At 38.5% G+C, this 23,100-nt stretch overlaps 1 protein-coding gene and 8 non-coding genes across 9 annotated transcripts; 8 read left to right on the forward strand and 1 right to left on the reverse strand.

Annotated features, from left to right (window-relative positions):
- Positions 1 to 2,114: 2,114 nt before the first annotated feature.
- Positions 2,115 to 6,591, reverse strand: rmp64 (ribonuclease MRP subunit p64). Its single transcript, XM_075478817.1, has 9 exons — positions 6,465 to 6,591; positions 6,161 to 6,315; positions 5,871 to 5,959; positions 5,245 to 5,373; positions 5,022 to 5,099; positions 3,971 to 4,272; positions 3,715 to 3,764; positions 3,399 to 3,613; positions 2,115 to 3,318 (listed from the first exon to the last, which is right to left on the reverse strand). The coding sequence occupies exons 1-9, from the start codon at positions 6,547 to 6,549 to the stop codon at positions 2,979 to 2,981; spliced, it is 1,443 nt and encodes a 480-aa protein (XP_075334932.1). The 5' UTR covers positions 6,550 to 6,591; the 3' UTR covers positions 2,115 to 2,978.
- A 3,063-nt stretch (positions 6,592 to 9,654) lies between these two features.
- Positions 9,655 to 9,773, forward strand: LOC142397040 (5S ribosomal RNA). The gene has a single exon (XR_012772609.1). It is a non-coding gene; the product is annotated as a 5S ribosomal RNA (ribosomal RNA).
- A 2,857-nt stretch (positions 9,774 to 12,630) lies between these two features.
- On the forward strand, positions 12,631 to 12,749 carry LOC142397041 (5S ribosomal RNA). Its single transcript, XR_012772610.1, has one exon. It is a non-coding gene; the product is annotated as a 5S ribosomal RNA (ribosomal RNA).
- Positions 12,750 to 14,290: 1,541 nt separating this feature from the next.
- Positions 14,291 to 14,404, forward strand: LOC142397082 (5S ribosomal RNA). Its single transcript, XR_012772649.1, has one exon. It is a non-coding gene; the product is annotated as a 5S ribosomal RNA (ribosomal RNA).
- A 1,544-nt stretch (positions 14,405 to 15,948) lies between these two features.
- LOC142397042 (5S ribosomal RNA) lies at positions 15,949 to 16,067 on the forward strand. The gene has a single exon (XR_012772611.1). It is a non-coding gene; the product is annotated as a 5S ribosomal RNA (ribosomal RNA).
- A 1,537-nt stretch (positions 16,068 to 17,604) lies between these two features.
- LOC142397043 (5S ribosomal RNA) lies at positions 17,605 to 17,723 on the forward strand. Its single transcript, XR_012772612.1, has one exon. It is a non-coding gene; the product is annotated as a 5S ribosomal RNA (ribosomal RNA).
- Positions 17,724 to 19,258: 1,535 nt separating this feature from the next.
- LOC142397083 (5S ribosomal RNA) lies at positions 19,259 to 19,372 on the forward strand. Its single transcript, XR_012772650.1, has one exon. It is a non-coding gene; the product is annotated as a 5S ribosomal RNA (ribosomal RNA).
- Positions 19,373 to 20,908: 1,536 nt separating this feature from the next.
- LOC142397044 (5S ribosomal RNA) lies at positions 20,909 to 21,027 on the forward strand. The gene has a single exon (XR_012772613.1). It is a non-coding gene; the product is annotated as a 5S ribosomal RNA (ribosomal RNA).
- A 1,540-nt stretch (positions 21,028 to 22,567) lies between these two features.
- LOC142397084 (5S ribosomal RNA) lies at positions 22,568 to 22,681 on the forward strand. Its single transcript, XR_012772651.1, has one exon. It is a non-coding gene; the product is annotated as a 5S ribosomal RNA (ribosomal RNA).
- Positions 22,682 to 23,100: the final 419 nt, after the last annotated feature.

Genomic DNA, 23,100 nt, shown 5'->3' on the forward strand with positions numbered 1-23,100 from the left:
CCCACCTTCCGGAAGTTAAAACTACAAATGACAGGATGTGACGCCATTATCGCCCTGAAATGACGAAATCATCTTCCCTTTTGTTAAATATTTGCACTTGTTCCACACTTCCACTTTTATAAATGATTAATATACTTGTTTACACCTTAATGTAGTCCAGGATTACTTTCAGAAATCAATGCTCACTGTAATTAATTGCAAAACTGAGTCATGGTATTACATTGGCATTGTGTGTCCGTCATTAAAGCAGAACTGTTACACTTTAACTTCAACATGCAAAATATGCTTCTCTACAACAATAAAATTAAAAGTCTACCAGTGAACCATGATCTTTGGCTAAACATTAACACACATAAAAGAGGAGTCCTAGTGCTTATTTCACTGTTATACACTGTTATTGTCGGAATACTTTGGTTGATTTTGACCTAACAGTACATTTACTTTTACTTTTATTTAGTCTTAATCCCAGGACGGTCGAAAGTAGATAATCCAGAAGAAGTAAATTGGTTTTCAGTTAAAAGGAAACTGAAAGCCAAAAGATCAATTTCTAATAAATGGATCGTTGTAACTGACCAACATTTATCACATAGTCCACAATGTTTAACTGCCCAGGAGGTGTGCTTTTTATTGCAGTGCTGTAAACTTGTGATCACAGAAAATAAATAGATTGAAACGGATGGGATGGATGTTGCAATTATGCAGTTGAATGATATACAGCGCTATCGTAAAAGAGTTGAACCCAGGAAGACAGTCCACTGCTAAAAGTCATTAGAGAACATTAAGGTCTACAGACCCTCCATATTAAACTCTACTTTTTCTGCATTTTCAACTGGGGAGTGGCGCATCAGTCCTATACGGTCCAGTCACTTTATTACCTCTCACACAAATCTTCTCTCTTCACTTAATCACTCACAAAATGAACAAAGGGAATGTTTATCTATCAAATCATGAGTCATTTATACTGTAGCTTGTTGTGAATACAATACAATACAAAAAAAAGAGCCACACCCTCCCACATCTATAGTTTGAAACACACAAACCGTGCTATTTCATGCTGTAGATTACAGGTGAGGCAGAGTTGTAAATTGCTCTTGTGATTTGCTTCACTGGCTGTATCGATTTCATTCATTATTAAGAAAAAAGAAATTGAAAAAAGGCTGGGCCTTGGAACACAATCTGTTCTCTGCTCCCATTCTGGTACTACTATAAGGAGGGATGGAGAAAACAAAATTGAACACTGTATCGGGAGTACAGAGTGGTACATTTCATCTCTCGCTTTAGGCCATATGATGCTCAAACTCTACATACTGCATTACCCAATTCTCTGGAGAACAGCCTACAAAAATACATACAGTTCCAGGACTGAACTCAACCATGTGTCCATGAGGGACTGCCTATTAAGAATGCTACCAAATGTGCCTTGGCTGACAGATGTAGACAGAGAGGCACTGAGATGAGACAGCAAAAAATGCTTACGCTTTACGATTTAAAAAGAATAATGCGAGCTGTTAAGGTACATAAACAAGCAGGAAGCTGCAGCAGTAATTGGACTGACATCCAATACATGGGAAGTACTTTACTTGTTCAAAATATTTTTAATCATTCAGTATGGTGTACTGACATGTTTACGTAATACCTTCAGCACCAGAATCAGGAACTCTGTGACAATGAATGATATAATGAAATAATGGAAAGCAAAAATACCATCAGTTTAATAATAGCTCTTTAACTTATATGCATGAGTAAATGTGCCTCTGAGCAGTCACAGTTGGTATTGACTGTTGTCAGATGCATTCATGCTTTCGAAATAGTGGCACATACCAAAAAGGCCTAGAGCTGAGTCCATGATGTCTATCAACACGTGCCACTGCAGGCAAATGAACCACTCCGTCTCTGTAGGAAATAATTCCACGCCACAGAAAATGAACGACATCAACCCTGCATTGTGCCACATCTGCCAATGAACAAGGTTGAGGGAATTGCTCTACATTCCTAAAGATCAATCAGCACTCTAGAACTAATCATTAACCATCCATCCATTTTCTATACCTGCTTAATCCAACTCCGGGTCATGGGGGGGTGCTTGGTAGTGTCAGAAATACCAGAGAGGAAGCTTATTTGGTGTCAGTTTATTTGAAAAGACTTTCATACTGGCTCATTAACTTCCATTTCATTATAGACAAGAGAGAAATATGCTATATGGTGCTTTGTTAAAAATAGTAGAACAAGACACGTTTACCAGTAAAAATGTTATTTCATTTAGTGTGTTTGGTTATCAGATGCGTCAGAATCATCCATACTCATCAAAGCTGACCATTAAAGGATTCCTTTCTTGTTCAAAGACTTCAAACAAATGGCTACTTTGGGAAAACTGTCGCATTTTTCAAACGCAGATGGCCTGAACATACACGTCTCACCGTGACAATTTGGAAAACTTGCCAAGATCAGAACATTTACAGTTTAGAAATTCCTATCCCTTACCTTTGTGGCGTGATAGATAAAGTCTGAACTTAAAGTAAGCCTTAAAGTTACCATGGCAACACTCAATTTACAGATGGTATCAATAATATTGTTAAAACGTTTTTGTAACAAAGTTGGTATACAGAGGTGAGTCAATCCAAACTTAATACTGCCTTTGTTAAATTTCATGATGTTTAGTATTACTGTCGGTTTCCAAAATAAGTCGACACAAGCAGTCTGGTGTCTTTTTTACGCTCACGTTTAAAGACCACAGTTGCAGTTGACAGGTTGACTGAGCCTGCAAGGGGGGTAGTAACAGAGGCGTAACAGGACTGCTTACATACATCAAGCAGACATCACGGAACTCGCCACTCTCACTATGCCGTTTTGATGCATTTAAGCACACAGCGATGCAGGGCTGAGCCCCCTCTGTTTGACGGCCGAATTACAACGAAGAACAGCTTTCTGACTATAAGTTGCAGCCGATATGTTAGAGAGGCGTATGGTAGTATGCTGCATCACAAACCCACAGAGGCAAATATATCATCTATGTCATCATGGGTGTCAAAATCAGACATCTGAGGAGTCACGTTATGTGCAGCTTTTCTTTGCTGGTCATCCGTTAAAACTCCAGCTGCTGACAGCTCAGTCTCCTTCTGTTTTCCCACCGGTCCTCTCCTTTTCACACCAGTCCTGACTCTAGAAGACACCATCCGTCTCCTGAGTGACTGCACGCGACTCCTCAGGCGAGCTTTTCTCCTCGTAGCAACAGGGGAAAGAAAAGTCTTTGGCACTGATCCTTCAGGAGATGAGACCGAGCAAACTTCCCGTCTGAAGGACTGCAACTTCCTCCGGACGCTGAGCACAAGGACAGATTGTATGAGCGTGCCCAGCAAGTATTGCAACTCCAACGACTTTATATTCTGAAATGCTCTTACTTGTACCCTGCCGTCTCCAGGTTTTTCATCTTCTGGCACTTTAAACGCAGAAAGCTCAGGAGGCGTTTCTCCTTTCTCATCCTCTGGGATCTGCACCACACGATCCTTTCCTCTAGATGGGCTGACATGTTTGCGAACGTTTGAGCTTCTCTCACTTGTTTCTTGAACTTTTGTTTCTTGTGACTCTTGTGCGATTCTTCTGGGATAGATTTCACCTTGGGTACCAATACGAGACAATTATTAGTTAAACGGTGGTATTTTTTTTTTTTTTTAAATATAAGGATAAATGATGAAGGATTTCTGTTTGCTCACGCACCTTCTTGACAATTTTGAAAAGAGGTTTGACATCAGCCTCAATAGGAAGACCTGAAACAGATGTTTATCAGCAATACAATATACATGTAGTCCTGTATGCCATTTTAAAGATTTTATAAAAAAAAAATATATAAGACTGAACTATGGCAGAGATTTCTTTCTGTTATACAGATTTTCTTTCTGGTCTACTGGTTATATTTGACTAGTGAGGAGCGGATGTCATAGAAACAGAAAAAAGTTATCAGGAGATTCCATACTTCTCTCTACAGAGACACCCAGGTCTTCTTTCATCTTCCATTTCTGTTCTTTCTTGTTGATAACTTTAACTGAAGCTTTCCTCCTTCTATCCCTTTTCACCTTCTGGTGTTTGGCAGTGGGATCATGTGCTGGGTGTTTCTTCAGTATGAATGCATAAGGACCCAGGAACTGAGCTATATTTGCTGGTAGAGAGATGTCAGTAAGGTAGGGCATGGGCTGGGCGTGGGCCACATCTCTGAGGAGCTCCAGGAGCCGAAGGTACAGAGTGGAGAGACTGACCAGCATACCACGGAAAATCACCCTGGTAGAATACAAATGCAAGGCAAGTTTATTTGTATAGCACAATTCAACAACAAGGTGACTCAAAGTGCTTTACAGATACATTAAAACAGTAGAAATAAAAAGCATGATTTAAATTTTTAAAAAAAAGAAAGAAAGAACAATAGATCAAAATCAGATAAAATCAGGAGTTAAAATGTGATTAAGTTTTGCGCTTTATTCAAATGCAGCTGAAAATAGGTGTGTCTTCAACCTGGACTTAAACACACTGAGTGTTTCAGCTGATCTGAGGCTTTCTGGGAGTTTGTTCCAGACATGTGGAGCATAGAAGCTGAATGCAGCTCCTCCATGTCTGGTTCTGACTCTGGGAACTGAGAGAAGACCGGATCCAGATGAGCTGAGGGGTCTGGAAGGTTCATACTGGGTCAGGAGGTCACTGATGTGTTTTGGTCCTGGACCAATCAGAGCTTTATAGACCAGCATCAGAACTTTAAAGTCTATCCTCTGATGGACAGGCAGCCAGTGTAAAGACAGAGCTGGACTGATGTGGTCCACTTTTTTGGTCTTAGTGAGGACCCGAGCAGCAGAGTTCTCAATAAGCTGCAGTTGTCTAACTGACTTTTTAGGTAGACCTGTAAACATGCTGTTACAGTAGTCAAGCCTATGCGGGAGAATTTAGACATGGGACGTGCACAGACACTTTCCTTTCAAAAGCAGATGTTTCTAAATCTTTTTTGCACTGCAGACATGCAAGGTTGAGTTGCTTCTTACCACAGGCGACTGAGCATGCTGGTTATCACCACATTAAGTATGACAAACTCCTCCCATTTCATCTGTTGCTTTGAAAGTCTGAAACAAATATCTGTTAAGGGCAAACCAAAAAATAAAACTAATTCTGACAGAGATACCCACATGAGCAAATAATTACAGATAATCTGTCGCTTCATAACATATTCAAGAATAATAATAAACCTGATATGCTGAAAAGGGATACGTAAAAGCTCTGCTGCACCGAGTCAACGTGCAGCTCAGCAGCTGGGCGGCTCCCAGCAGTTTGAGACAGGTCCACTCCAGCATGGGCTGACTCGGAACATGACCGTGGCCCCTCTTGATGCTCAGTGCTCTAAAAACATGAACACGCACACATTCCATTACAGCGTGAATGCATCTGACCATATATGTGATTTCATTTTCAACACTTCCTGATCTGGGGCAACTTGGCAGTTTAAAGAGATACTATTTTTCTTTCTAAAACAATTCTCTCTTCTGGAGGCACCGTTCTGAGTAGTTTTTGTCTTTATCTCATCCGTCAGGAATCCTGTTTCTTCAAACTAAGAGCGCTCTGGCTGCCGTCTGCAGCGGGTTAAACGCTGACTACTGAATGTGACACAGAGGGATTCAAAGCATGTGCGTCTCTTTCAGCTCAAAAACACTGAACTCTGCCTCCTTATAAATCCTGATGTGTCAGAAGTGGAAGAAGTTTTCAGAGGCTTTACTGAAGCAAAAGTACTAATATATCACCAACATATAAGATGCACATTTCTCAGATTTCAAGATTCACAGGATTCACTTAAGTCTGATTCATTTTTAGAAATAAAGCAGATCCTCCGTGCCACATACCTTTGAATCTTATTTGGACACAGATCTGCCAACTCCTGAAGCGCTGCATCGAGCTTCATGATCTTTAGCCTGTTTATGCATTGTTCGACCTATAAAAAAAAAAAAAACACAATAAAAATGTAACATACACTTAAAACAACTTGAACTTCTACATTTTCTTAGGCTGGGTTTCCTAACTTTTCTCTTGCCACTCGCTAAAAGACTTACACGTTTGCCATCAGTCGTACTGCAGCATATCAACTGTAACACACTCAGACACAATGAAGAGGGTCTAAGCACAGCCTGCTCACCTGCTGTAAGCCCTTGAAGGTCTTGTTGCCTCTGAAGCTGTTGTTGAGGATGTACAGCAGCTCGTAGAGAACTCGTATCTCCGTCTGAAAAATCTCACTGCGTAGAAGTATCAGGACCTTCTCGATTTCCACGGACATGGTCTTAACATTTGCAACTGCGAAACATATCTCTCATTAGCATTTCACATTATTGTGCAGGTAAATATCTGCACTTGCACGTGGGTAGCAAGGAAAATAATTCTCAGACAGAAGCGAGCACGAGATAATAATCAGCGAAGCGACAGTGGGTTATCAGCATCCATACCTCTCTGTGTAGAAAACTGTATATCGACAGTTGAGGCTGCACTGGGAAAGGGAATGTTTACTCTGTTCCACGGTTCTCCTGCCATGCTTCTCTGCTCAACATATACGGAAGTCCTCAAGCCAATAGCATGCGAGTAAACTTAGACGTCAGCGTTTGCGTTAAAGGCGCAGCGGGGATTTAAGGAGTACTGTCCCTTTAATGTTTCGCCTTCATCTTTTCACGTAAATACGGTGGGAGACGGTGCTGCGCATGCGCGATAAAAGCTATATCAGCAACTCAAGGATTTGTCTTTTATGATAAAACGAAGGAAAACTATCACTGTGAAGGTTTATAACAGATATTGGTTTCAGGTGATAATTGGGAGTAAAAAGTGAGCATTTTGTATCTATTTTCACTGCATTTACAGTGACACGGACATATATTCTGTGATGTATGAAGTATTTCAGTCAAGATTCATTCAGATATTATTCTTTTAGACTGATGATAATATGCTGCATTTTATGTTATCCATGCATTTCTACTTTATATTTTGTACAAACCTATACAAGAACTGTAGTCATAGCAGTGTCTACATCTGATATTCTATCTTGTACAGCAGAAAACTAATCTAAAGTGTACGTTCTCATTCGAGACGACCTGGACCTGGACCTGGACCTGGACTTGGACCTCCCATTAACAACAGGAGACACACCAATTGGCAAGAGAGGAGCTTTTAAACACAAGCTCCCATGTGTGGCTCAATCAGCCTGATGAGCCCTCCGCCTTTCTCCCTGCAAAAGGGAATCAAATCAAATTTATTTATATAGTACATGTCATGTACAAACAATTCAAAGTGCTTTACATAAAATAAAAGCATTGCAGCAGGGAGTGTAAGAAGCATTAAAAATACATAAAAGAAAATAAAGAGAAACAAATAAAATCATTTAAATGAATTTAAAAACAAGCAACAGTCTAGAGAAGTTAAAAGATATTTCATGCATAGACACATGAGAACAGAAATGTCTTTAACCTGGACTTAAAAATGTCTCCATTTGGTGAAGAAATAACAACTAAAGACAGGAACAACTAGTGGAGTGGAGGTGTCGTCACAGAAGACACACTTTATTGGTATCATCATTATGCAGAAATAGAAATAAACAGTACAAGTCATTTGGGGGGCATGTGATCATTAAGCCAAAGTAATGTTTTTTATAATAAACACCAAATCATAAGTATGCATCAATACAATGACGTGACATTGCTATGGCATCAGTTTTTGAGGGCAGCTAAGCGGCTGCGGCAAAAACAGAAGAGAAGGTGGAATGTTCGTCCTTTGCAACAAGACGAACTTTGTCAAACGTTGTCCCAGTGTAACTTCATAGACGTGTCGTACAGATGTTTGTAGAGGCGCACCCTCTCAGTCACCGCGGTCTCTGCAGTGTTCATGTTTCCTTTCTCTTGGTCAGCTGTTTCCGGTTGAGCTCGCACGAAGTCAGAAAAAAAGTTGTGTGCGCGACCTTGCGACGCGCGAGGATTTTTTAGCTTGCGACGGGGGGCGTGGCGGAATTTTGGGTCACGTGACCGTTTGCGCCATTTGCGACCAGCTAGTAATAGGTCAAAGCGAGGTTGCGCCGAGTAAGAATCAGGCTTAACTCGAATCTTTTGGGCAATCCGGGCTGATTGGATCATTTCGAGGAGGGGATTCGAGCTATACGGATCACTTGAATCACTTGAGTCACTTATTATTAAAAAAAAAAAAAAAAAACCTTTCTGCCGTTTAGTGGCTATGCGCCTCGCCTTTTTTTTGTCCCATTTATCAATTCATTTTGATAAATCAAAGAGCAGCCTACGGCTACAAGTTCATTCATTTATTTTTGTCAAGTAATAATTCAATGCCATTTTATCTGAAAGCCAGACACAACAGCTAGTGTGTGCATTTACACAGCGACAAATGTGGTAGCATTAGGTGAGGCATTGCTGAGTTTAGACCTACAAGTAAACAACATGGAATGATCTTGCCCTCCCTATATCACTAAATGATTATTTTTCAACGACTGTACAAGATGCATGAAGCCACGCTAACCGAGCCTGTAGCGAGGTACAGAGGCTTCAGCAGTCAGATGGGTTGATGACAATCCTTGCTGCCGACTGGGCGAGACAGAATCGAAACTTAAAAAGCTCCGAGCGGACTCGCCACCTGCCCGTCCGACCGCCGAATCGCTGGCTCTGGGTGACCCAGCGGTCAGACGGGCAAGCAGCGAATCCAAGCCAACTCGGAGCCCCCCAAGCCTCGACTCTGTCGCGTGACTTGACGAGCGAGCGCCCAGTCGCGGCAGCAAGGATTTTCGCTGTCGGGCCGTGAGTCACCCAGAGCCAGCATGATTCGCCAGACTCAGGCAGTAACGGACGGATCGCAAGTCAGGACGGATCAGTAGGAGGCATGGCTCACTTAACCGACAAAAAGGCTCGTGACAAACGGGGCAGGAGTTAAGCCTGGTTCATAGTCGGTAACGCAAGACGCAACGCAAGACGCAACGCAAGACGCAAGCGCAAGCCACTGGCTGTGGTCGAAACCGCCGACTACTTGATCGATCTGACAGCATGCAGAGCGTTTACACACAGTGCACTTCACTCCTGCCCGAGCCGAAATCAGCCGGCCTGAAAAGCTGATTTCCCTTAAGCTATAGGCTAAACTCTGTAAATATATAACTTTAGCAACATTTGAAACATTTTCAGGCGAGAAAGTAGTCGTTTAGACCCCAAAGGTGTTGAAAATCTGACAAAATACCGGCTATTTACAAGAAGAAGAAGAAGCATGAATCCAGTCGAAGAGATCTATGGAAGAGAGACTTGCTGAAGAGGTCCTGGCGGTGAATTTCCTTTCATCATAGAAGCCCTGTCATTGAAAAAACCCGCTACTCCACCTACTCCCTTAAATTCAGATGTGGATTGAGACATACGGTGCCACCCGAACTAACATGTTAAGTTATATATATATAACTTATAAGTATTTATTGAAATAAAGAGCACTCATTCTTTATACAGCGATATTTAACATGTAAACAAACAAACCAATTAACTGATTGTACAGGCAGCAGTCTGATAACAGCTCTGTCTGAAATGTATGTGTTTGCACAGATAAAACATGTCACATATAGCTGTTGATGTGGTGGAGTCTCATATAAAATGGTTGTGTTACCCTTACTTCTTCGCTTACGGCCATACCACCCTGAACACGCCCGATCTCGTCCGATCTCGGAAGCTAAGCAGGGTCGGGCCGGGTCAGTACTTGGATGGGAGACCGCCTGGGAATACCCGGTGCTGTAAGCTTTTGCATTCCGCCAGCAGAGAGCGCTCTTGCTTCTTTTCCCAAACATAGCTCTTTATTTACAACAAGGGAAGGCTTCAGCATTTTACTTTCTAGCCGACTTTATACAGGGTGCTTACGCATGTCTTCAAAGTCTTGATAAGTATGCAATTTTCAAACACTGTTTTCCAGACCTTGAAAACTCTTCAATTTTCTGTCAAAGTCTTAATAAAGTATGGAAAATAAATGGATGCTAGAATTTTACAGTACGCTCAAAGGCATTGTGAAATGACAGATAGGAAGGTAGGCTATAAAACTATCATCTTACTAACTGCTCACGTACTGTGTTAGCCTAATGGGATGAGATGTGAGTGAAGAGACTGAATTCTACACACATTCATCCATCCATTCATTTTTTTATATGGATAGTTTTTGTGACACTTGTTTGATGTTAAATTCATGTACTTGTGATTTTCATGTTTTGAAACGTTTTCCTCAGTAAAAGCGTAATTTACTGTGAATAATGCATTTGTTCATTGAATACTAGCCTATAAAAATGAACATTTCTAATAAACACAGTTGGTACAATCTCAACCAATGAAGTAGGCAGCAGGCACACAAGTTACAAGTACATAAAGTTAAGGTCTTGGGGGGAAAAAGTATCAGTTTTAAAAAAGTCTGGAATTTTAATTTGGAAAAAGAGCAAGCACCCTGTTTATATGAACTCTGTCCACAAAGACTGAGAGGGCTGAAGTGGAAGCCTGAAGTGGAGTTAATTAATGTACATACATGGCTGATATGACGTTAGTGACTACAACAGAGCCATGTATGAAGAGAATACTGGAGAGACTTAATAAAAATCTATAGTGGGCTGGCATGAAAATCAAACCTACTAAGTCTAGAAGTATCTCAATAAGTAGAGGGAAATTAAGTGTTAGAAAGTTTGTAATAGATGAAGAAAAACATTCCAATAATTAGGGAAAAGGCAGTAAAGAGTTTAGGCAGGTGGTACCAGGCCATAAAGTATTTTTCTATTCTATTGTATAAAATGATATAAATCTAAACTTAATGAAATGAAAACAACTCAAAGTACAGCCTAAAAAAATCCCAATGACAGTAATCACGAATAACCAAAAATAGGTGCATGAAATGAGTGTGACAGGTCATTTCTTGGTGTTTAAATTCAGCTTTGTTTCAGTCCTGGTCCTGTTGGACCTCAGCGCTGCGTTTGATACTGTAGATCACAGAATCCTGTTGCACAGGCTGGAAAACTGGGTTGGACTTTCTGGAGCGGTCCTTAACTGGTTCAGGTCCTACTTAGAAGGCCGGAGTTATTTTGTTACAATTGGCAGCTATGAATCTGAGCGAGTGGCCATGACTTGTGGAGTCCCCCAGGGGTCAATTCTTGGACCTCTTCTGTTTAACTTGTATATGCTCCCTTTGGGTCAGATATTGCAGAACTTTAACATCAATTATCACAGTTATGCAGACGATACACAACTTTATGTGTCTCTGTCACCGGACGACTGCAGCCCAGCAGACGTACTGTGTCAGTGTCTGGAGGAAGTAAACACCTGGATGAGAGAGAATTTTCTACAATTAAATGAAGACAAAACTGAGATCATTCTGTTTGGTAGCAAAGAGAAGAGGGTCAGCGTTGGTACATATCTTGAGACTCGGAACCTTACAATCACTGACCAGGTTCGTAACCTCGGAGTGTTGATAGACTCAGATCTGACTTTCAGCAGCCACATCAAAGCTGTCACCAAGGCAGCTTTTTACCACCTCAGAAACATCAACAGAATTAAAGGTTTCCTCTCCCAAAAAGACCAGGAGAAACTCATCCATGCATTCATCTCCAGTAGACTCGATTACTGTAATGCTCTTTTAACTGGACTTCCCAAAAAGAGCATTAAACATCTGCAGCTCATCCAGAACGCTGCTGCTAGAGTTTTAACCCGGACTGAGAGATCTGAACACATCACACCAGTTTTAATATCTTTACACTGGCTTCCAGTCAGTCACAGAATAGATTTTAAAAGCCTGCTGATGGTTTACAAATCCCAGAACGGTTTAGGCCCAAAATACATCTGTGATATGTTCAGAGAATATAAACCCAGCAGAGCTCTTAGATCCAAGGACTCAGGTCAGCTGGTTCAGTCCAGAGTCCAGACTAAACATGGAGAAGCAGCATTTAGCTGTTATGCTGCTAACAAGTGGAACAAACTGCCAGTGGAGATTAAACTTTCAGCAAATGTAGACATTTTTAAATCCAGGTTAAAGACATTTCTGTTCTCATGTGTCTATGCATGAAATATCTTTTAACTTATCTAGACTGTTGCCTGTTTTTAAATTCATTTAAATGATTTTATTTGTTTCTTTTTATATTCTTTTATGTATTTTTAATGCTTCTTGCACTCCCTGCTGCAATGCTTTTATTTTATGTAAAGCACTTTGAACTGTTTGTACATGAAATGTGCTATATAAATAAATTTGATTTGATTTTGATTTGATTTTAAGTACCTTATTGCTCTGAGAAAAAAAAAGTAAATAGACTACAAAAATATCTTCAAGTTAAATTCTGATAAGTAATTTCATGTCTCAGATTTAAATTCAGATGTGGATTGAGACATACGGTGCCACCCGAACTAACATGTTAAGTTATATAACTTATAAGTATTTATTGAAATAAAGAGCACTCATTCTTTATACAGCGATATTTAACATGTAAACAAACAAACCAATTAAGTGATTATACAGGCAGCAGTCTGATAACAGCTCTGTCTGAAATGTAAGTGTTTGCACAGATAAAACATGTCACATATAGCTGTTGATGTGGTGGAGTCTCATATAAAACGCTTGTGTTACCCCTGCTTCTTCGCTTACGGCCATACCACCCTGAACACGCCCGATCTCGTCCGATCTCGGAAGCTAAGCAGGGTCGGGCCGGGTCAGTACTTGGATGGGAGACCGCCTGGGAATACCCGGTGCTGTAAGCTTTTGCATTCCGCCAGCAGAGAGCGCTCTTGCTTCTTTTCCCAAACATAGCTTTTCATTTACAACAAGGGAAGGCTTCAGCATTTTACTTTCTAGCCCACTTTATACAGGGTGCTTACGCATGTCTTCAAAGTCTTGATAAGTATGCAATTTTCAACCACTGTTTTCCAGACCTTGAAAACTCTTCAATTTTTGTGAAAGTCTTAATAAAGTATGGAAAATAAATGGATGCTAGAATTTTACAGTATGCTCAAAGGCATTGTGAAATGACAAATAGGAAGGTAGGCTATAAAACTATCATCTTACTAACTGCTCACGTACTGTATTAGCCTAATGGGATGAGATGTGAGTGAAGAGACTGAATTCTACACACATTCATCCATCCATTCATTTTTTTATATAGATAGTTTTTGTGACACTTGTTTGATGTGAAATTCATGTACTTGTGATTTTCATGTTTTGAAACGTTTTCCTCAGTAAAAGCGTAATTTACTGTGAATAATGCATTTGTTCATTGAATACAAGCCTATAAAAATGAACATTTCTAATAAACACAGTTGGTACAATCTCAACCAATGAAGTAGGCAGTAGGCACACAAGTTACAAGTACATAAAGTTAAGGTCTTGGGGGGAAAAAGTATCAGTTTTAAAAAAGTCTGGAATTTTAATTTGGAAAAAGAGCAAGCACCCTGTTTATATGAACTCTGTCCACAAAGACTGAGAGGGCTGAAGTGGAAGCCTGAAGTGGAGTTAATTAATGTACATACATGGCTGATATGACGTTAGTGACTACAACAGAGCCATGTATGAAGAGAATACTGGAGAGACTTAATAAAAATCTAAAGTGGGCTGGCATGAAAATCAAACCTACTAAGTCTAGAAGTATCTCAATAATTAGAGGGAAATTAAGTGTTAGAAAGTTTGTAATAGATGAAGAAAAACATTCCAATAATTAGGGAAAAGGCAGTAAAGAGTTTAGGCAGGTGGTACCAGGCCATAAAGTATTTTTCTATTCTATTGTATAAAATGATATAAATCTAAACTTAATGAAATGAAAACAACTCAAAGTATAGCCTAAAAAAATCCCAATGACAGTAATCACGAATAACCAAAAATAGGTGCATGAAATGAGTGTGACAGGTCATTTCTTGGTGTTTAAATTCAGCTTTAAGTACCTTATTGCTCTGAGAAAATAAAAGTAAATAGACTACAAAAATATCTTCAAGTTAAATTGTGATAAGTAATTTCATGTCTCAGATTTAAATTCAGATGTGGATTGAGACATACGGTGCCACCCGAATTAACATGTTAAGTTATACCGTATATATATAACTTATAAGTATTTATTGAAATAAAGAGCACTCATTCTTTATACATCCATGTTTAACATGTAAACAAACAAACCAATTAAGTGATTGTACAGGCAGCAGTCTGATAACAGCTCTGTCTGAAATGTATGTGTTTGCACAGATAAAACATGTCACATATAGCTGTTGATGTGGTGGAGTCTCATATAAAATGGTTGTGTTACCCCTACTTCTTCGCTTACGGCCATACCACCCTGAACACGCCCGATCTCGTCCGATCTCGGAAGCTAAGCAGGGTCGGGTCAGTACTTGGATGGGAGACCGCCTGGGAATACCCGGTGCTGTAAGCTTTTGCATTCCGCCAGCAGAGAGCGCTCTTGCTTCTTTTCCCAAACATAGCTTTTTATTTACAACAAGGGAAGGCTTCAGCATTTTACTTTCTAGCCGACTTTATACAGGGTGCTTACGCATGTCTTCAAAGTCTTGATAAGTATGCAATTTTCAACCACTGTTTTCCAGACCTTGAAAACTCTTCAATTTTTGTGAAAGTCTTAATAAAGTATGGAAAATAAATGGATGCTAGAATTTTACAGTATGCTCAAAGGCATTGTGAAATGACAAATAGGAAGGTAGGCTATAAAACTATCATCTTACCAACTGCTCACGTACTGTGTTAGCCTAATGGGATGAGATGTGAGTGAAGAGACTGAATTCTACACACATTCATCCATCCATTCATTTTTTTATATAGATAGTTTTTGTGACACTTGTTTGATGTGAAATTCATGTACTTGTGATTTTCATGTTTTGAAACGTTTTCCTCAGTAAAAGCGTAATTTACTGTGAATAATGCATCTGTTCATTGAATACAAGCCTATAAAAATGAACATTTCTAATAAACACAGTTGGTACAATCTCAACCAATGAAGTAGGCAGCAGGCACACAAGTTACAAGTACATAAAGTTAAGGTCTTGGGGGGAAAAAGTATCAGTTTTAAAAAAGTCTGGAATTTTAATTTGGAAAAAGAGCAAGCACCCTGTTTATATGAACTCTGTCCACAAAGACTGAGAGGGCTGAAGTGGAAGCCTGAAGTGGAGTTAATTAATGTACATACATGGCTGATATGACGTTAGTGACTACAACAGAGCCATGTATGAAGAGAATACTGGAGAGACTTAATAAAAATCTATAGTGGGCTGGCATGAAAATCAAACCTACTAAGTCTAGAAGTATCTCAATAAGTAGAGGGAAATTAAGTGATAGAAAGTTTGTAATAGATGAAGAAAAACATTCCAATAATTAGGGAAAAGGCAGTAAAGAGTTTAGGCAGGTGGTACCAGGCCATAAAGTATTTTTCTATTCTATTGTATAAAATGATATAAATCTAAACTTAATGAAATGAAAACAACTCAAAGTATAGCCTAAAAAAAAATCCCAATGACAATAATCACGAATAACAAAAAAATAGGTGCATGAAATGAGTTTGACAGGTCATTTCTTGGTGTTTAAATTCAGCTTTAAGTACCTTATCGCTCTGAGAAAATAAAAGTAAATAGACTACAAAAATATCTTCAAGTTAAATTCTGATAAGTAATTTCATGTCTCAGATTTAAATTCAGATGTGGATTGAGACATACGGTGCCACCCGAACTAACATGTTAAGTTATACCGTATATATATAACTTATAAGTATTTATTGAAATAAAGAGCACTCATTCTTTATACATCGATATTTAACATGTAAACAAACAAACCAATTAAGTGATTGTACAGGCAGCAGTCTGATAACAGCTCTGTCTGAAATGTATGTGTTTGCACAGATAAAACATGTCACATATAGCTGTTGATGTGGTGGAGTCTCATATAAAGCGGTTGTGTTACCCCTACTTCTTCGCTTACGGCCATACCACCCTGAACACGCCCGATCTCGTCCGATCTCGGAAGCTAAGCAGGGTCGGGCCGGGTCAGTACTTGGATGGGAGACCGCCTGGGAATACCCGGTGCTGTAAGCTTTTGCATTCCGCCAGCAGAGAGCGCTCTTGCTTCTTTTCCCAAACATAGCTTTTCATTTACAACAAGGGAAGGCTTCAGCATTTTACTTTCTAGCCCACTTTATACAGGGTGCTTACGCATGTCTTCAAAGTCTTGATAAGTATGCAATTTTCAACCACTGTTTTCCACACCTTGAAAACTCTTCAATTTTCTGTCAAAGTCTTAATAAAGTATGGAAAATAAATGGATGCTAGAATTTTACAGTATGCTCAAAGGCATTGTGAAATGACAAATAGGAAGGTAGGCTATAAAACTATCATCTTACTAACTGCTCACGTACTGTATTAGCCTAATGGGATGAGATGTGAGTGAAGAGACTGAATTCTACACACATTCATCCATCCATTCATTTTTTTATATAGATAGTTTTTGTGACACTTGTTTGATGTGAAATTCATGTACTTGTGATTTTCATGTTTTGAAACGTTTTCCTCAGTAAAAGCGTAATTTACTGTGAATAATGCATCTGTTCATTGAATACAAGCCTATAAAAATGAACATTTCTAATAAACACAGTTGGTACAATCTCAACCAATGAAGTAGGCAGCAGGCACACAAGTTACAAGTACATAAAGTTAAGGTCTTGGGGGGAAAAAGTATCAGTTTTAAAAAAGTCTGGAATTTTAATTTGGAAAAAGAGCAAGCACCCTGTTTATATGAACTCTGTCCACAAAGACTGAGAGGGCTGAAGTGGAAGCCTGAAGTGGAGTTAATTAATGTACATACATGGCTGATATGACGTTAGTGACTACAACAGAGCCATGTATGAAGAGAATACTGGAGAGACTTAATAAAAATCTAAAGTGGGCTGGCATGAAAATCAAACCTACTAAGTCTAGAAGTATCTCAATAAGTAGAGGGAAATTAAGTGATAGAAAGTTTGTAATAGATGAAGAAAAACATTCCAATAATTAGGGAAAAGGCAGTAAAGAGTTTAGGCAGGTGGTACCAGGCCATAAAGTATTTTTCTATTCTATTGTATAAAATGATATAAATCTAAACTTAATGAAATGAAAACAACTCAAAGTACAGCCTAAAAAAATCCCAATGACAATAATCACGAATAACCAAAAATAGGTGCATGAAATGAGTGTGACAGGTCATTTCTTGGTGTTTAAATTCAGCTTTAAGTACCTTATCGCTCTGAGAAAATAAAAGTAAATAGACTACAAAAATATCTTCAAGTTAAATTCTGATAAGTAATTTCATGTCTCAGATTTAAATTCAGATGTGGATTGAGACATACGGTGCCACCCCAACTAACATGTTAAGTTATATATATATAACTTATAAGTATTTATTGAAATAAAGAGCACTCATTCTTTATACAGCGATATTTAACATGTAAACAAACAAACCAATTAAGTGATTATACAGGCAGCAGTCTGATAACAGCTCTGTCTGAAATGTAAGTGTTTGCACAGATAAAACATGTCACATATAGCTGTTGATGTGGTGGAGTCTCATATAAAACGCTTGTGTTACCCCTGCTTCTTCGCTTACGGCCATACCACCCTGAACACGCCCGATCTCGTCCGATCTCGGAAGCTAAGCAGGGTCGGGCCGGGTCAGTACTTGGATGGGAGACCGCCTGGGAATACCCGGTGCTGTAAGCTTTTGCATTCCGCCAGCAGAGAGCGCTCTTGCTTCTTTTCCCAAACATAGCTTTTCATTTACAACAAGGGAAGGCTTCAGCATTTTACTTTCTAGCCCACTTTATACAGGGTGCTTACGCATGTCTTCAAAGTCTTGATAAGTATGCAATTTTCAACCACTGTTTTCCAGACCTTGAAAACTCTTCAATTTTTGTGAAAGTCTTAATAAAGTATGGAAAATAAATGGATGCTAGAATTTTACAGTATGCTCAAAGGCATTGTGAAATGACAAATAGGAAGGTAGGCTATAAAACTATCATCTTACTAACTGCTCACGTACTGTATTAGCCTAATGGGATGAGATGTGAGTGAAGAGACTGAATTCTACACACATTCATCCATCCATTCATTTTTTTATATAGATAGTTTTTGTGACACTTGTTTGATGTGAAATTCATGTACTTGTGATTTTCATGTTTTGAAACGTTTTCCTCAGTAAAAGCGTAATTTACTGTGAATAATGCATTTGTTCATTGAATACAAGCCTATAAAAATGAACATTTCTAATAAACACAGTTGGTACAATCTCAACCAATGAAGTAGGCAGTAGGCACACAAGTTACAAGTACATAAAGTTAAGGTCTTGGGGGGAAAAAGTATCAGTTTTAAAAAAGTCTGGAATTTTAATTTGGAAAAAGAGCAAGCACCCTGTTTATATGAACTCTGTCCACAAAGACTGAGAGGGCTGAAGTGGAAGCCTGAAGTGGAGTTAATTAATGTACATACATGGCTGATATGACGTTAGTGACTACAACAGAGCCATGTATGAAGAGAATACTGGAGAGACTTAATAAAAATCTAAAGTGGGCTGGCATGAAAATCAAACCTACTAAGTCTAGAAGTATCTCAATAATTAGAGGGAAATTAAGTGTTAGAAAGTTTGTAATAGATGAAGAAAAACATTCCAATAATTAGGGAAAAGGCAGTAAAGAGTTTAGGCAGGTGGTACCAGGCCATAAAGTATTTTTCTATTCTATTGTATAAAATGATATAAATCTAAACTTAATGAAATGAAAACAACTCAAAGTATAGCCAAAAAAATCCCAATGACAGTAATCACGAATAACCAAAAATAGGTGCATGAAATGAGTGTGACAGGTCATTTCTTGGTGTTTAAATTCAGCTTTAAGTACCTTATTGCTCTGAGAAAATAAAAGTAAATAGACTACAAAAATATCTTCAAGTTAAATTGTGATAAGTAATTTCATGTGTCAGATTTAAATTCAGATGTGGATTGAGACATACGGTGCCACCCGAACTAACATGTTAAGTTATATATATATAACTTATAAGTATTTATTGAAATAAAGAGCACTCATTCTTTATACATCCATGTTTAACATGTAAACAAACAAACCAATTAAGTGATTGTACAGGCAGCAGTCTGATAACAGCTCTGTCTGAAATGTATGTGTTTGCACAGATAAAACATGTCACATATAGCTGTTGATGTGGTGGAGTCTCATATAAAATGGTTGTGTTACCCCTACTTCTTCGCTTACGGCCATACCACCCTGAACACGCCCGATCTCGTCCGATCTCGGAAGCTAAGCAGGGTCGGGTCAGTACTTGGATGGGAGACCGCCTGGGAATACCCGGTGCTGTAAGCTTTTGCATTCCGCCAGCAGAGAGCGCTCTTGCTTCTTTTCCCAAACATAGCTTTTTATTTACAACAAGGGAAGGCTTCAGCATTTTACTTTCTAGCCGACTTTATACAGGGTGCTTACGCATGTCTTCAAAGTCTTGATAAGTATGCAATTTTCAACCACTGTTTTCCAGACCTTGAAAACTCTTCAATTTTTGTGAAAGTCTTAATAAAGTATGGAAAATAAATGGATGCTAGAATTTTACAGTATGCTCAAAGGCATTGTGAAATGACAAATAGGAAGGTAGGCTATAAAACTATCATCTTACTAACTGCTCACGTACTGTGTTAGCCTAATGGGATGAGATGTGAGTGAAGAGACTGAATTCTACACACATTCATCCATCCATTCATTTTTTTATATAGATAGTTTTTGTGACACTTGTTTGATGTGAAATTCATGTCCTTGTGATTTTCATGTTTTGAAACGTTTTCCTCAGTAAAAGCGTAATTTACTGTGAATAATGCATCTGTTCATTGAATACAAGCCTATAAAAATGAACATTTCTAATAAACACAGTTGGTACAATCTCAACCAATGAAGTAGGCAGCAGGCACACAAGTTACAAGTACATAAAGTTAAGGTCTTGGGGGGAAAAAGTATCAGTTTTAAAAAAGTCTGGAATTTTAATTTGGAAAAAGAGCAAGCACCCTGTTTATATGAACTCTGTCCACAAAGACTGAGAGGGCTGAAGTGGAAGCCTGAAGTGGAGTTAATTAATGTACATACATGGCTGATATGACGTTAGTGACTACAACAGAGCCATGTATGAAGAGAATACTGGAGAGACTTAATAAAAATCTATAGTGGGCTGGCATGAAAATCAAACCTACTAAGTCTAGAAGTATCTCAATAAGTAGAGGGAAATTAAGTGATAGAAAGTTTGTAATAGATGAAGAAAAACATTCCAATAATTAGGGAAAAGGCAGTAAAGAGTTTAGGCAGGTGGTACCAGGCCATAAAGTATTTTTCTATTCTATTGTATAAAATGATATAAATCTAAACTTAATGAAATGAAAACAACTCAAAGTACAGCCTAAAAAAATCCCAATGACAATAATCACGAATAACCAAAAATAGGTGCATGAAATGAGTGTGACAGGTCATTTCTTGGTGTTTAAATTCAGCTTTAAGTACCTTATCGCTCTGAGAAAATAAAAGTAAATAGACTACAAAAATATCTTCAAGTTAAATTCTGATAAGTAATTTCATGTCTCAGATTTAAATTCAGATGTGGATTGAGACATACGGTGCCACCCCAACTAACATGTTAAGTTATATATATATAACTTATAAGTATTTATTGAAATAAAGAGCACTCATTCTTTATACAGCGATATTTAACATGTAAACAAACAAACCAATTAAGTGATTATACAGGCAGCAGTCTGATAACAGCTCTGTCTGAAATGTAAGTGTTTGCACAGATAAAACATGTCACATATAGCTGTTGATGTGGTGGAGTCTCATATAAAACGCTTGTGTTACCCCTGCTTCTTCGCTTACGGCCATACCACCCTGAACACGCCCGATCTCGTCCGATCTCGGAAGCTAAGCAGGGTCGGGCCGGGTCAGTACTTGGATGGGAGACCGCCTGGGAATACCCGGTGCTGTAAGCTTTTGCATTCCGCCAGCAGAGAGCGCTCTTGCTTCTTTTCCCAAACATAGCTTTTCATTTACAACAAGGGAAGGCTTCAGCATTTTACTTTCTAGCCCACTTTATACAGGGTGCTTACGCATGTCTTCAAAGTCTTGATAAGTATGCAATTTTCAACCACTGTTTTCCAGACCTTGAAAACTCTTCAATTTTTGTGAAAGTCTTAATAAAGTATGGAAAATAAATGGATGCTAGAATTTTACAGTATGCTCAAAGGCATTGTGAAATGACAAATAGGAAGGTAGGCTATAAAACTATCATCTTACTAACTGCTCACGTACTGTATTAGCCTAATGGGATGAGATGTGAGTGAAGAGACTGAATTCTACACACATTCATCCATCCATTCATTTTTTTATATAGATAGTTTTTGTGACACTTGTTTGATGTGAAATTCATGTACTTGTGATTTTCATGTTTTGAAACGTTTTCCTCAGTAAAAGCGTAATTTACTGTGAATAATGCATTTGTTCATTGAATACAAGCCTATAAAAATGAACATTTCTAATAAACACAGTTGGTACAATCTCAACCAATGAAGTAGGCAGTAGGCACACAAGTTACAAGTACATAAAGTTAAGGTCTTGGGGGGAAAAAGTATCAGTTTTAAAAAAGTCTGGAATTTTAATTTGGAAAAAGAGCAAGCACCCTGTTTATATGAACTCTGTCCACAAAGACTGAGAGGGCTGAAGTGGAAGCCTGAAGTGGAGTTAATTAATGTACATACATGGCTGATATGACGTTAGTGACTACAACAGAGCCATGTATGAAGAGAATACTGGAGAGACTTAATAAAAATCTAAAGTGGGCTGGCATGAAAATCAAACCTACTAAGTCTAGAAGTATCTCAATAATTAGAGGGAAATTAAGTGTTAGAAAGTTTGTAATAGATGAAGAAAAACATTCCAATAATTAGGGAAAAGGCAGTAAAGAGTTTAGGCAGGTGGTACCAGGCCATAAAGTATTTTTCTATTCTATTGTATAAAATGATATAAATCTAAACTTAATGAAATGAAAACAACTCAAAGTATAGCCAAAAAAATCCCAATGACAGTAATCACGAATAACCAAAAATAGGTGCATGAAATGAGTGTGACAGGTCATTTCTTGGTGTTTAAATTCAGCTTTAAGTACCTTATTGCTCTGAGAAAATAAAAGTAAATAGACTACAAAAATATCTTCAAGTTAAATTGTGATAAGTAATTTCATGTCTCAGATTTAAATTCAGATGTGGATTGAGACATACGGTGCCACCCGAACTAACATGTTAAGTTATACCGTATATATATAACTTATAAGTATTTATTGAAATAAAGAGCACTCATTCTTTATACATCCATGTTTAACATGTAAACAAACAAACCAATTAAGTGATTGTACAGGCAGCAGTCTGATAACAGCTCTGTCTGAAATGTATGTGTTTGCACAGATAAAACATGTCACATATAGCTGTTGATGTGGTGGAGTCTCATATAAAATGGTTGTGTTACCCCTACTTCTTCGCTTACGGCCATACCACCCTGAACACGCCCGATCTCGTCCGATCTCGGAAGCTAAGCAGGGTCGGGTCAGTACTTGGATGGGAGACCGCCTGGGAATACCCGGTGCTGTAAGCTTTTGCATTCCGCCAGCAGAGAGCGCTCTTGCTTCTTTTCCCAAACATAGCTTTTTATTTACAACAAGGGAAGGCTTCAGCATTTTACTTTCTAGCCGACTTTATACAGGGTGCTTACGCATGTCTTCAAAGTCTTGATAAGTATGCAATTTTCAACCACTGTTTTCCAGACCTTGAAAACTCTTCAATTTTTGTGAAAGTCTTAATAAAGTATGGAAAATAAATGGATGCTAGAATTTTACAGTATGCTCAAAGGCATTGTGAAATGACAAATAGGAAGGTAGGCTATAAAACTATCATCTTACCAACTGCTCACGTACTGTGTTAGCCTAATGGGATGAGATGTGAGTGAAGAGACTGAATTCTACACACATTCATCCATCCATTCATTTTTTTATATAGATAGTTTTTGTGACACTT

This window comes from Odontesthes bonariensis, chromosome 12 (assembly GCF_027942865.1).
Source record: "Odontesthes bonariensis isolate fOdoBon6 chromosome 12, fOdoBon6.hap1, whole genome shotgun sequence".
Classification (NCBI taxonomy): Eukaryota; Metazoa; Chordata; class Actinopteri; order Atheriniformes; family Atherinopsidae; genus Odontesthes; species Odontesthes bonariensis.

Bases quoted from the DNA above. Each gene is read 5' to 3' on its own strand.
- rmp64 (XM_075478817.1), bottom strand. From the start codon at position 6,549: ATGGCAGGAGAACCGTGGAACAGAGTAAACATTCCCTTTCCCAGTGCA. The intron at 6,316-6,464 runs GTATGGATGCTG...TATGTTTCGCAG, and splicing joins ACAGTTTTCTACACAGAGAG to TTGCAAATGTTAAGACCATG. The intron at 4,273-5,021 runs GTAAGAAGCAAC...GTATTCTACCAG, and splicing joins AGCATGCTCAGTCGCCTGTG to GGTGATTTTCCGTGGTATGC.